The 11,800-nt window shown below is 42.1% G+C and overlaps 2 protein-coding genes across 3 annotated transcripts; one reads left to right on the forward strand and one right to left on the reverse strand.

The window, feature by feature from the left end:
- Positions 1–222: 222 nt before the first annotated feature.
- On the reverse strand, positions 223–7,269 carry cUnh10orf88 (chromosome Un C10orf88 homolog). 2 transcript variants are annotated; one of them, XM_079183121.1, is made up of 9 exons: positions 7,084–7,269; positions 6,080–6,260; positions 5,624–5,821; positions 5,258–5,327; positions 4,909–5,100; positions 4,504–4,632; positions 4,221–4,353; positions 3,620–3,830; positions 223–1,261 (listed from the first exon to the last, which is right to left on the reverse strand). In XM_079183121.1, exons 2-9 carry the CDS (start codon positions 6,214–6,216, stop codon positions 1,048–1,050), a joined length of 1,284 nt encoding a protein of 427 aa, XP_079039247.1. In that variant the 5' UTR covers positions 6,217–6,260; positions 7,084–7,269; the 3' UTR covers positions 223–1,047. The 2 variants fall into 2 exon arrangements, with proteins under 2 accessions (XP_079039247.1, XP_079039248.1); XM_079183122.1 differs by lacking the exon at positions 223–1,261 and adding an exon at positions 2,664–2,757.
- Positions 7,270–8,030: 761 nt separating this feature from the next.
- asb3 (ankyrin repeat and SOCS box containing 3) lies at positions 8,031–11,730 on the forward strand (the record flags this gene model as incomplete). The annotated part of the gene is made up of 9 exons (XM_079183027.1): positions 8,031–8,232; positions 8,580–8,750; positions 8,898–9,010; positions 9,090–9,222; positions 9,433–9,610; positions 10,086–10,304; positions 10,406–10,708; positions 10,797–10,930; positions 11,032–11,730. 9 exons carry the CDS (start codon positions 8,031–8,033, stop codon positions 11,265–11,267), a joined length of 1,689 nt encoding a protein of 562 aa, XP_079039153.1. The 3' UTR covers positions 11,268–11,730.
- Between the last annotated feature and the right edge of the window lie 70 nt (positions 11,731–11,800).

Consider the following 11,800-nt stretch of genomic DNA (forward strand, 5'->3'; position numbering starts at 1 on the left):
TCCTCCAGCTTTCTGAACGGCACCGAGCTCTTGCTCAATAAAATCACCTCCTTTATTCTTTCCTCTCTATTCAGGTTTTGTTGTAATTTACTCCTCTTTGTTTTTAGAAGAGAAGTTCAACCCCCCCACAAACAGAATACATTCATCTGTATGAATATATATATTTTTTAATATCAGCATAAAACCATCAACATCAGATCAAAACTGTCTTTTTAATAGTTTACATTGCTTTATGTTACAGACATGTACATTATTTAAAACATTACAGTGTCGTATTAAAACACATTTTAATCAGTTACATGTTATATATATATATATATATATATATATATATTAATATATATATATTCTGAGATTCAAACCAAACTTTAAGGCCTGATGAACCAAAAGGCTTCCAGCACACAGTGTGAATGAGAAGAACCGTCGCTCGGGGTCCTGACTGGAGTTCATGTGGATCATGAGACCTGGGAGGACAATAGTTTACATGCACATTTTAACGTGAATAAATAAGTGTTCTGCTGGTGTTGCATGTCAATAATTGTTATGTTAAAACCTGCCAACAACAACCTGGATAAGATCACATGCATTACTTCATTTGAATTGTTTAAAATAACCTGCTTGCTCTCAGATGGCCTGTTGTTGGTGATGTATCTCCAGGTACTTTTTTTCATGTGGTTTAACTTTCAAAGAATGCATTGCCGCCACAGGACATGATTTTAGTAACGTGGATATCTGCAGTTACAGATTCTTGGTTTCTGTCGGCTGAACTTACATCCAGGACATTCACTTTGTCTAACAGTGGAGCATTCATTTGCTTTTCTCCCACAAAAAGACAAACAAACCATTACAGAGGTTTCTTTGGCAGCAGGACACTTGAAGTTAAACAGCATTGTTTTTCTTTATAGCAGATTATTGCGATAATTGTGTTATTTGATCAATAATCCCATTTCAGCCCTTCTTTTCTTTCTACTGTGTCTCTGTTAGTTGTCTGCGTCCTGCTCTGCTTTCCCTCTGACACTGAGGTGTCGTTGAGAAGGTTGCACGTTGTTAGTCTTTCAATGGTTCTGGACTCAGTGCGTGGCTGTTGTCGGGGCGGTCTGCTCCGACGGTCCCGTGGACGCTGCTCGTGTCTCCCTGGTTGAGGGCGCTGAGCAGGGCCTTCTCCAGCTTCTGCTCCAGAGCGTCCAGGCGACGGTCCACGTGCTCCTTCAGCCTCCTCTCCATCTCCTCCAGACGACGCTCCATGGCTGAGTCCAACTCCCTGCAGAGCAGAGGCAACGTTACTGCAACACTGCCAAGAACAAAAAGGTGACCTGATGAAGTTTAACTCAGCTGAACTTTTGCAAGATGAATAATAATCAAACGGCAGTTTGATAACTCCCAACATGGCATTTTTAGACCAGGTCTTGTTAGTCCCGGTTCTGACTCATGTTAAATATAATAACTATGTGGCTTTCTATTAAGCACTTAAATGAGGAGAGAGAGTCATATTTAAGTGTAGTGGAGAGGAATGAGAGTGATTCATGAAGAACCATGAAGCCACATCAGAGACAAAAACTCAAATATAAACAGACAGTAAAAGTAAACCCCCCACACAGTCAGTGCTGAGCATCAGAATCCTGCTGCTCAAGATTTGGTGAGAAATCTGTTGTAGAAGTAAGAGTAAGAAACCAATTTCTGCACCTACAGAAGCACGACATAGACCAGAATGCAATGCAACAGACGTGTTTAGGTTGTAAGCAACATTAATATCAAAGTTTCTCTTCTGAAAATAAAAAACACTTTTAATCGCTGTCATTATCGCTCCCTCCTCCTACAAGTCAGCGGCACAGGCAACAACTTCCTGCATTAGTCGAAAAGCATTCTGGGAAATCACAAGCTTTCCAAGAAGATCGAATACGCAGGTTGGAGGACAGCCAGTACACAAGAAAGAACAAAGTCCCAGTCACAATTCTTCACATTTCACTCGAGATAACTCTTATTAGCATCTTTAAAACAAGCAAACACTCAAATGACACTTCGTACATCAGTTTACAGATATTCCTCTTCCTCTGGTTTTCTGGAATCTAATTCAAAGTATTAAACTGTGGTAACTCCACTGATGTTTGGGTGAAACGTACCGCTGAGCTGCCGTCCTGTCCTCGATGTGGAGTCAGACTCAGCTGACATTCTCTCTGAACCCACATGTGCTGCTCTGCTCCGTCAAAGAGCCTCATTTATCAAACTGCAGCAGCAGCACCAGCTCGTAAACACGCGTTTTTATTGTAGAGTGAAACTAATGTTTTCCATAAATGAAGTTAACTGATACTGAGCCTTTGTGTCAGCGGTGACTTAAAGATTTGATTTATTCAATGAGGTTTGGTGCAGTTTGTCAACAGTTTAATGACTCAAACATTCAGCGATGCTGATAAATGAACTCTATTGTCTCCGTGTCAGCCTCCTCCCTGCACCGCTAACCCGGACACTTCTATGTAGCCGGGTCCGTCAGCTGTTCACTGAACAGAACCGTTACCAGAATAAAAAGAACATAAAAGCTTCAGTGACTTTATTACCAGGCAGTCTGATGAATTATGACATTTTGTTTGTGTTGCCAGGCAGATTGGAGATCAGTGAATGTTCATCCATGACGCAGTGGGAAATGTTTGGGCGTCAGCTAACAATGCGACCTAACACAACCAGAACTACTGTCCCATTGAAGAGTGTTTCCTCCACACGACCTCTGCTCCTCAACAACGTGACTGTGCCACAATGACGTGGCTGCAGAGATTTAAACACAGTGATCAATAATGCTTAATGTTTCTACTACAGAACCTTCCTTTGAATTAAGAATAGATGAGCTCAAACATGCTGTTTAGTCTCATAAATGCAGGGACAATTTGTTGCACGCTCTCTCATCAATCATATCTTCTCAGAATACCATTCGGAGCAAACTGTTAATAGTTTTCTCCTTCTGTGGCTGTGAGTATGTTACTCCAGATGGAGGAGCTTGTGTGAGCACATGCGCCTCAGAAGTTCCTCAAAACAACAAGTAAACACTCAAACTAGTCTAACTGGAAATTAAGCGAAAAAGGTTTTGTTTTCTAAACCAATCACAGAAGCAGAGGAAGGGCAGTGACAAAGCCTGAGCAAAGGTTTAATACATTTTAAGTAAATATAATGTAATGTACATTTTCTTCTGGTTGCAAAGCCGCCTTTTTTGCCAAATTTGATTTAATTAGAAGCAGCAACTTCAAATTTGCAAAACTGTTTAATACCACTAAACGAATTATTATTACAGGATACTACTATCTCTAGAAGTACTATTAATGCTATTATAGTATGGTATAGTAGTAATAACAATAGCAATGTATTATTATTTATAAAATATTTGATCTTCCATGTTTGGTAGCCTTCGTTAGCTGCAGTAACGTCTTTCTGACACAAGGTGGAGCTCAGTTATCTGATAAGATTCATGTCGAGCGATGGGTTCAGGTGTTAAACAGAAACAGAAACAGTGATGTGACTTTGATGACTAATTAGAAGAATACTAACAGAAGAATCAACACAATCTGTGTTATTATTTCTTTGAGCAGCAGCAGTGGCGAGTTGTATTGAATTAAAACACACTGTCTTAACCCACCATGAGCCGTTTCTCATCATCTTCTCCTTCTCTGCCAGCACCGTCACGTCCTCCAGCCTCAGCTTCGTCACCTGACCACAGAGGCTCTGGAGTATGGGCAGAAGCTCGGGGCCGGAGCCCACGGCCTGGCCGGGCCCCTGCCCTTTCAGGAGGTGAGACATCATCTCCGCCAGCTGGGCGTGGCTCGCTGGACCTCCGGTCTCACTGCTCGCTAGAGACCACATCACAAACCGAGCTCAAGAGTTAGGAATTTCAAAACTAAGGAAAGAATCACCGAGGCGTTTTTTTAATGCCTCTAGAAACTATTTACAGGCTTGTGCTGTGTTTTACACTTTCAATGTTCTTGAGTAATATATATACACACACACACACACACACACACACACTGTATACAGTATATATACTGTATACAGTGTGTGTAAAGGCCTTAAGAATTACATGAAGAAAGGACATTTTCTACAAAATATCTATAAAAACTTTAAGACATTCCGAATTGTGATTTTCAGCAACGTTGAATGTTTCAGCAAAAAGGTAAAGTACTGTTTTCTGAGTCAACACCTTGTGTGCTCCTTTATGACCCGAGATAAATGATCGTCCTCACCGATATTCTTCATGTTGACACCGGACACCAGGTCTGGGGAGGAGGTGGAGGAGGAGGAGGTGGAGCCGTCTGACATTGCTCCGTTCTGAGCCGGTGGAGCTTCATCTGCAGGCCTGATGGAGCCGACTGGAGGCTAGTGACACAGAAACAAAACTCTCTGAATCTATCTGATATGCAGTGTATGCAAACATTTTCTCATATCACAGTTCACTGGCATGACGCTGCTAGTGGACATGCTAAAGAAAGGATTTATCATTACAGTGATTATGATAATAACGGATACCCTGGAGTCTGCAGACTGGGGCTGGTTGCTGACGGCTGTTGGGGAGATGTTGGCTCCTTGAGCCAGAGCAGAGAAAACTCCACCGCCCATCAGGAGAGGCAGGAAGCCGCCCAGAGAGCTGGTCTGGTTCTGGAGAGAAACACAGTCCCTGTGTCACGGAGCAAGTTGATTTTCATAGTGAGCTGAAATGAACTGAAACCAAAGGTTTCCTGAAGGTGGATAAACAATCTCAAACCTAATGGCACACAAGTGAAGTGAAGTTCAAGCAAGTGGAAGGTTATGAGCTAAAACATGAAGTCCCTCAGCGTCGTCCTCTGACTAAAGGTGTTGTTGTTGTTGTAATTCCACCTCTTTGCCAGAAGAGGTCATTAAGTAATAAGTAACTCACTGCTCCTTTACTCCCACCTTCTGCTGGAAGTGCACCATCTCCATGAGGTTCTGGGCTCCCGGTGAGAGGCTCGTCCCCATCTCCTCAACCAGACACTGCACCTGCTGCATGTCGATGCCGGGGCCGCGGGCCACACAGGGCTGTAGCGTCTGGAGGCCCACGATGACGCGACACACCAAAACACTGCTCCGACCGCCCAGGGAGAGCAGCTGGGACACCCAAACCAGATCAACACAGATGTATGATGTATATCATGTATACAAATTGTCCCCGGCACTTAAAAAATGTCTCAACAGTTTGAAGATTAAAGTTTAGAAGATCCACGGTCTCTAGTAGACGTCAAACGTCTCTCTGAACGCGGCTCACCTTCACTTCACAGGCGGAGGACGGATGCTCGAGGATCAGCTGTTTCTTGTAGAAAGGCCCTCTGTCTGAACTGTGGGCACAAAAAAGAGCGAGGAGACACTGCTTCAACTTACCGTCGGACATTCATCAAACTCAGACATTATCAGAACTTAACCAGAAACTGATCCATCAAAAATAAATAATAAATGTATCAATGGCGACTAAATTAATGTTTTTTTAAGGAGTCTATGACGTAATAGCCTGTATTCAACACTGTACAATGGAGATGAAACTCCAGACTGCCTTCATTCATTAATGAAGCATTTTTGTTCATTATATTCTTGATTTTGTTCATTAGCTCAGACTTAAGTCAACTATACTGTATACCTGTCTGGCTGGACGCTGTCATCCCTCTCCCCTCGTATCGTACCGCAGTATTCTCCCGTCTGGTCGTACAGCTCCATGGTTCGAGCCTCGCTGACGAGCAGCAGGCGGCTGATGGCGGTGGGGGAGCAGGGGGTGCAGCGGAGCGTCAGAACACAAGGAGAGCCTTCCTCTGTCTGCTCCAGCAGCACTGGGCCGCCCCTGTGGGGGGGGACACACACACACACACATGTTAAAAGTGCCGTTCACTCATCGTATCATCTATGCCCCTTCTATTTACATAACGTGGTGAGGTTTGTTTCCCCACGTTACACACACACACAGTTAACTTCTGTCAGCCTTTAATAAACTATTAAAATAAACAGGGAGAATCCAAACACCACAAGCAAAACAGCAGCATTTAACATAAGTGTTCACAAACGTTTCCCACAGATAATTACTTTAATAGAAGCTTCTCACCAGTTTGTCTCGTCTCCCTCTGGCGGACTGAGCTCCTCTTCATCCTCTTTGTTACTGACGTGAACAGGAAGCAGCACCTGAGCCAACTGAGCGTGACAGGTCCAAGCGGCTCCGCTCTTCACAGCGATGTCCACCATGATGCTGCTGAGGCCACGGGGACTGTAACCTACTAGGAGACAAGCTAGGACACGAAGTAGGGAACAACTTAGGAGACAGGGTAAGAGATGAGTATTGAGGCAAATTCAGGGAAAAAGTAGCATGTTATGATATGTTTTATGAAACAAATCAGGAGCGTCTACAGACTTTAAGAACTTAAGTCTTAACATTATGGATAAATCTGACATCTTCACATGTGTTGTGTGTGTGTGTGTGTGTGTGTGTGTGCAGGAGGTGGAATATAGTTTACATTTACTCAAGTTCTCTACTTGAGTACAATTTGGAGGTGGTTGTTCCATTTCATGCTACTTTATACTTCAAATATTGTACTTTTTACTCCACGTCATATATTTTACAGCTTGAGCTACAAGATCTTTTCTGATGTAGATTATTGATGCAGATTAAATCAACTAATCAATTATTATATAATAGATAAGCTACCCAACAGTATATAGTAGCTACACATGTAACTACACACTAACATTAATACATCAACAAATACGACTCAGTGATATTATACATATGAATCTGAAATAGGCTATTCTGCATAATGAATAAATCTACTTTAAGTATATTTGATGCTATCTTTAACTTGAATGCAGGAGTTTTACTTGTAACAGAGTATTTTTATACTGTAGTTTTACAACGACCAACATGTCTGAATACTTCTTCCAGTGCAGGATAAAGCATTTGACAGCTATGATGTTGGGGTGTTTTGACTCGTATATTTTCATATCAAGATGATACATTTCGGGATAGATTATATTGAGACGATTAAGTCTTTGCTTCAGCAGCATAAATAAACGATATAGTTTGCTAATCTCAAGCTACTTTCACCTTTAATTTACCTTCAAACAGCCTCGGTTGAAACTGTTGATTAGCTTGTTTCCATCAGATTTTTTATTTTTCGTCTTCGCATTTCTTCAGACGTTTTTAAAAAACTGCAGATGAACCGGATTCAAAGGTTTAACTGATGATAAAACGGTGATTTTCTGACCAGTAGCTAAACGCTAAATCCACTGCGACGAACTACAGCTGCCTTGTAGCAGGCGGCACGCGACGGGATGTTGTGATGTGACGTCATCAAACAGCGACTCGCGTCAACCCAGGCGTTGATGTTCTATTTTTGGTAAATAAGCACCTTTTCCCCCCCAAGAACAGCAAATAATTATACGTACTGTGTGTCATGTATTTGTATATAGTGTTACGTTAAAGCTTGTGAAATGTTTTAACTATGTATTGTGATTTGTGAACGTTAGCAACGTAGCTGACTTAAATTTCTATGGTCAACAGCGTTAGCTTGGAGCCTGAAGTTGCTATTAAATGTTGTAATTCCGTTAGGATTCGTCCTTTATTGATTATATACGAATCCTCTACTTAAGTAAGTGTTACTACCACACTGTGAAGATACTCAACTACAAGTAAAATTCCTGCATTGGAAACCTCACTTTAGTAAATGTATTATCAGCCAAATGTACTTTACTTAGAGGACAAGTATTTATTGTGCACTAAAATGTTCCCTGTGTTTTACTATTATATATGTTTCTGGATTATAATTATTACTGATGCATCAATGAGTATGTTGCAATTTACTGCTGTACATGTTTAGATGTAGTAAAAAGTACAATATTTACCCCTTAAATGTAGAGGAGCAGAAGTATTAAGGAGCACACAATGAAAAAGTACCTCAAATTTGTACTTAAGTACAGTATTTGAGAACAAAATGTACTTAGTTACTGTCCACTACTGCAAATAATGGCATCATTAATGGATCCAACTCCTTTTGAAGCAGGGGATGGACTTCACAGAGTGCTACGGAGACACAGTCTCCAGTGTTGCTGTTGCAGCTCGCTCCGGCTGTAGGAAGCGGGTGAGGAGGCTGATAAAGAGAGGTTTCAGTGTGGACTGTCGAGACAACCGCGGTTGGAACGCCCTGCACGAGGCGGCAGCCGCTGGCAGCAAGGAGTGTGTGCAGGAGATTTTGTCTGCTGCGGGCGGTAAGAAAGGTCATTGTTCAACTCAGGGTTGTAGTTCTCATATTTTAGTAGCTGGAAGCAAAGAATGCTTAGATATGTTTCTGGATAAACTGGCACTAAAGTGGACCCACAGTTCAAAACCCAAAGATATTCATATTTACAGTTGTATAGACAAAGGAAAGCACATTTAAGACAGTGCAGTACAGTACATACTGGTCCCCGGTGCAAAACAAAAATAATGAATGCTGCAACATTCAGAATAGGCATGATGTGCAAACAACAATATACAAAAACAGGCAGGTAGTTCATCATGTTTTTCAGGTAGACACAACTTTTGTTTTCCTCTTTCTGTATCCGACTGTGAGCAGCAGGCTCCTCCCGTAGCTGTGCTGCCTATGTGAACTCTTTGACTCATGAGGGGGAATCTGCATGTTACCTGGCAGCGCAGCGAGGACACCCGGCTGTGCTCCGACTCCTCCTGAAAGCACATGCCAACATCAACCAGCTAACAAATGACTTGTCCTGTCCTTTGTACGCAGGTATAACACGTTATCAAACTGGTGTTCATGTGTTTTCTGTATTGTATACAAACCTGACCAAATACATTTCCTTTTAAAAGTTAAATTGGATGTGATTGGATTAATGTTGTCTGCAATATTTACCAGCTGCTATCTGTTGTCCAACAGCTGTTGACTGCGGGCACAAGGAGCTTGTAGAACTGCTGGTCAGTAAAGGTGCGGAGGTCAACCGAACACACACTGCGTCCTGCTGGACCTGCCTTCATCAATCTGTTTATAGGGTAATTATGGAACTGAAATACACACACACACAACACTGTGAGGTGTATCCTAACTTGTTCTTTATTTTTATTTTCTAAGGGTCACAGTGAGATTGTACGCATTCTGGTCGATGTGTGCAACCTGGAGGCTCTCGACGACCATAAGATCTCCCCTCTCTTTGTGGCTGCACAGTATGGACAACAGGAATGCCTGGAAATCCTTGTTAATGCTGGTAAACAGATATTTTTAATTTATGCCTTATTAGTTTAACTTAGTTTTTTGCAATTTAATATTGGTCAGGGACTTGATCAATATGCACCAGAGTTCTCTTCTTGTGTCCCAGCTTCTCTCTCCGCCTCTTCTTTTCACTCCTCACTTACACCAGCAATCCAGTAAAATATAATACAAAATGAATTGTGTTTTATTTGTTTTTTGGATTTAGGGGCCAATGTGATGACTCAGGCAGCTGATCTGGCCACACCGCTGCTGATCGCCTCTCAGGAGGGCCACCAGGCCTGTGTGGACTTCCTGTTGGACCACGGAGCAGATCCTAATCTAGCCTGCAGTCATGAGTGGCCACAGCTTCCCATTCATGCTGCCGCTGAGTTTGGCCACATCGGGTACTGACTCATAACTTGTCTTTCAATTACGTATTGTTGTGCAGTGATTCCTGACCTTTTATAATGTGAAGCGATGTTTAGTTATGATCCCTCATCACATGTTACATTTGCCAATGAGCTGTGAACTGTGTGAACTGTCTCAGAATGTATAAATAGAAAAGAAATGTGAGATCTAAATAAGTTATTTTTTATTAATTAGTAGTGCAGTTTTCTCTTCTAAATATATTTTGTTTACAATGATATCAAATTCAGCTAATTATCTCAGTTGAGTAGCTAGAACTTAAGAATATTTGATTCATAACTGACAATTAACCAATTATAAGAATTTTCTGTTGATTAACTAACTGATTAATCTTCCTCTCATCTCAGTACTGATCATCATCATTATCAACACATCGTACCCTTCTTGGGAGGTGCTACATGCTAAGGTAGCCATATTGTTTTTCCCTGACTCTCTGTCATTTTGTTAATGCAGTGTCCTCAGGAGGCTGATAGCTGTGACGGACCGTGTGTGTGACCGTGGTGATGGCATGGTGAGTCCACTGTACCTGGCCGTCCACAGCCATCAGAGCAAGAGTGTCGAGATGCTGCTGAAGGAAGGTTATAGCCCGGACGCTCAGGTCTGCTCACACATCCTGGGCGTCCGATCACCGCTCTCCTTGGCCTTGAGTCGCACATCCAACGAACCGTGCAGGTTTGTTAGAAATCAGATTTGACCCCCTCACAGATTCTACAGAACATACGCAAAATAAAACCGATGGATTCATACTTGACTTTGATTAAAATCTCTTTCAGTGAATCAGTGGGGTTGCTGGTAGCTGCAGGAGCAACTTTGAGTGAGGAGGACTGGATGTATGCCTTGGCCACTGACAAAACAGACCTGCTGCAACTGATTCTTGAGCGCAGATGGATCCCTCGACAGGAGACTTTGACCAGGGACTGTTCTGTACCGAATCATCGTGGGAAAAGTGTGTTAAAGCTGCAGGAACTGAGGGAGCTGCTCTGTGTGGCACTAAACCAAGTACACTTTGCTGCCTGCTGGCTTCCTCTGCTTCTAAAGGCAGGACTGGAACCTTCTTTGCTGCTTCAGCCCCACACGTAAGACCGTCCTCTCACTTGTCCACTCTTTGTCAAGCATCAGATGGCTATACTCGATCAATATCTTTCTGTCCTCGATGCTTTCTAGGTTGGAGCAGGCAGACAGCGAGGTGTTGAATTACCTGCTGGAGTTTGTAAACTGGTCGAATCTGTCTCCCCCGTTGAAACATATTCTGGATCGAAGACTGGCAGAGAAGACCTGGGAACCACGTCCACATCTCGGTACAGTGACAAAATATACACTGCAGATTTGCTTTCACAGAACTGTAGTAAACTTTGAGTGATGACAGTTGTCCCTTTCTTTTCTGCCCTCCTCCCTCTAGACTCCATTCCCTGTCTTTCCCACATCTGCCGGCTGCAGGTTCGGTCAGTGCTGGGACCAGATCTACTGATGAGGACCAATGTAGTGCAGCAGCTCCCTGTTCCCTCCCCACTTCATGTCTTCCTCCAATTCAGAGACATTCCAGAAGCTACCTACACACACTCACCGCCATCATCACCACTTTCAAATCGAATACAGGGATACAGCAGCACACACCAACACAGACATGTGCTGTAACCCCATTCACTCTTCCCCTTTATGTTGCTTTCAAGATGTTTTTGAATCATCTTATTTCACACCGTTTGACAGTTTGATATGTTTACTGTGTCAGCATGTTACAGCTCCTTATGGCAGCTAAATGATGTTTCAGTGTAATATATTTAAATTTATGTTTTTTATAGCACTATTCAATCACATTTTATATATTTCTTTTATGTTTTGTTCATCATTTTACACACATATCCTAAAAAAGTTTAATATATTGGATCTTTGAGACTTTAGGATTACAAGAAATTCAAATATAAAAGTTCTAGATGTGTTTTAACAAACATTGGTCCAGAGAGGTTTAAGCAGATACTTCATGTTACTTTGCAAATATTATTTCACTCATGTGCAGATAACAATATGCCCATGCTGTTTGCAGGCAGTTGTTTCTCTGGGCCAGTGCATTTATGTTTCAATTGAATCTAATTTATTTATTTTCTGCAACAAAAATCAAGTGTTTGTTGTGTCAAGTGTCAAGTTGACATATTGATGCTCTGTTTGTGATA

Source organism: Pholis gunnellus (assembly GCF_910591455.1).
Source record: "Pholis gunnellus genome assembly, chromosome: 21".
Lineage (NCBI taxonomy): Eukaryota > Metazoa > Chordata > Actinopteri > Perciformes > Pholidae > Pholis > Pholis gunnellus.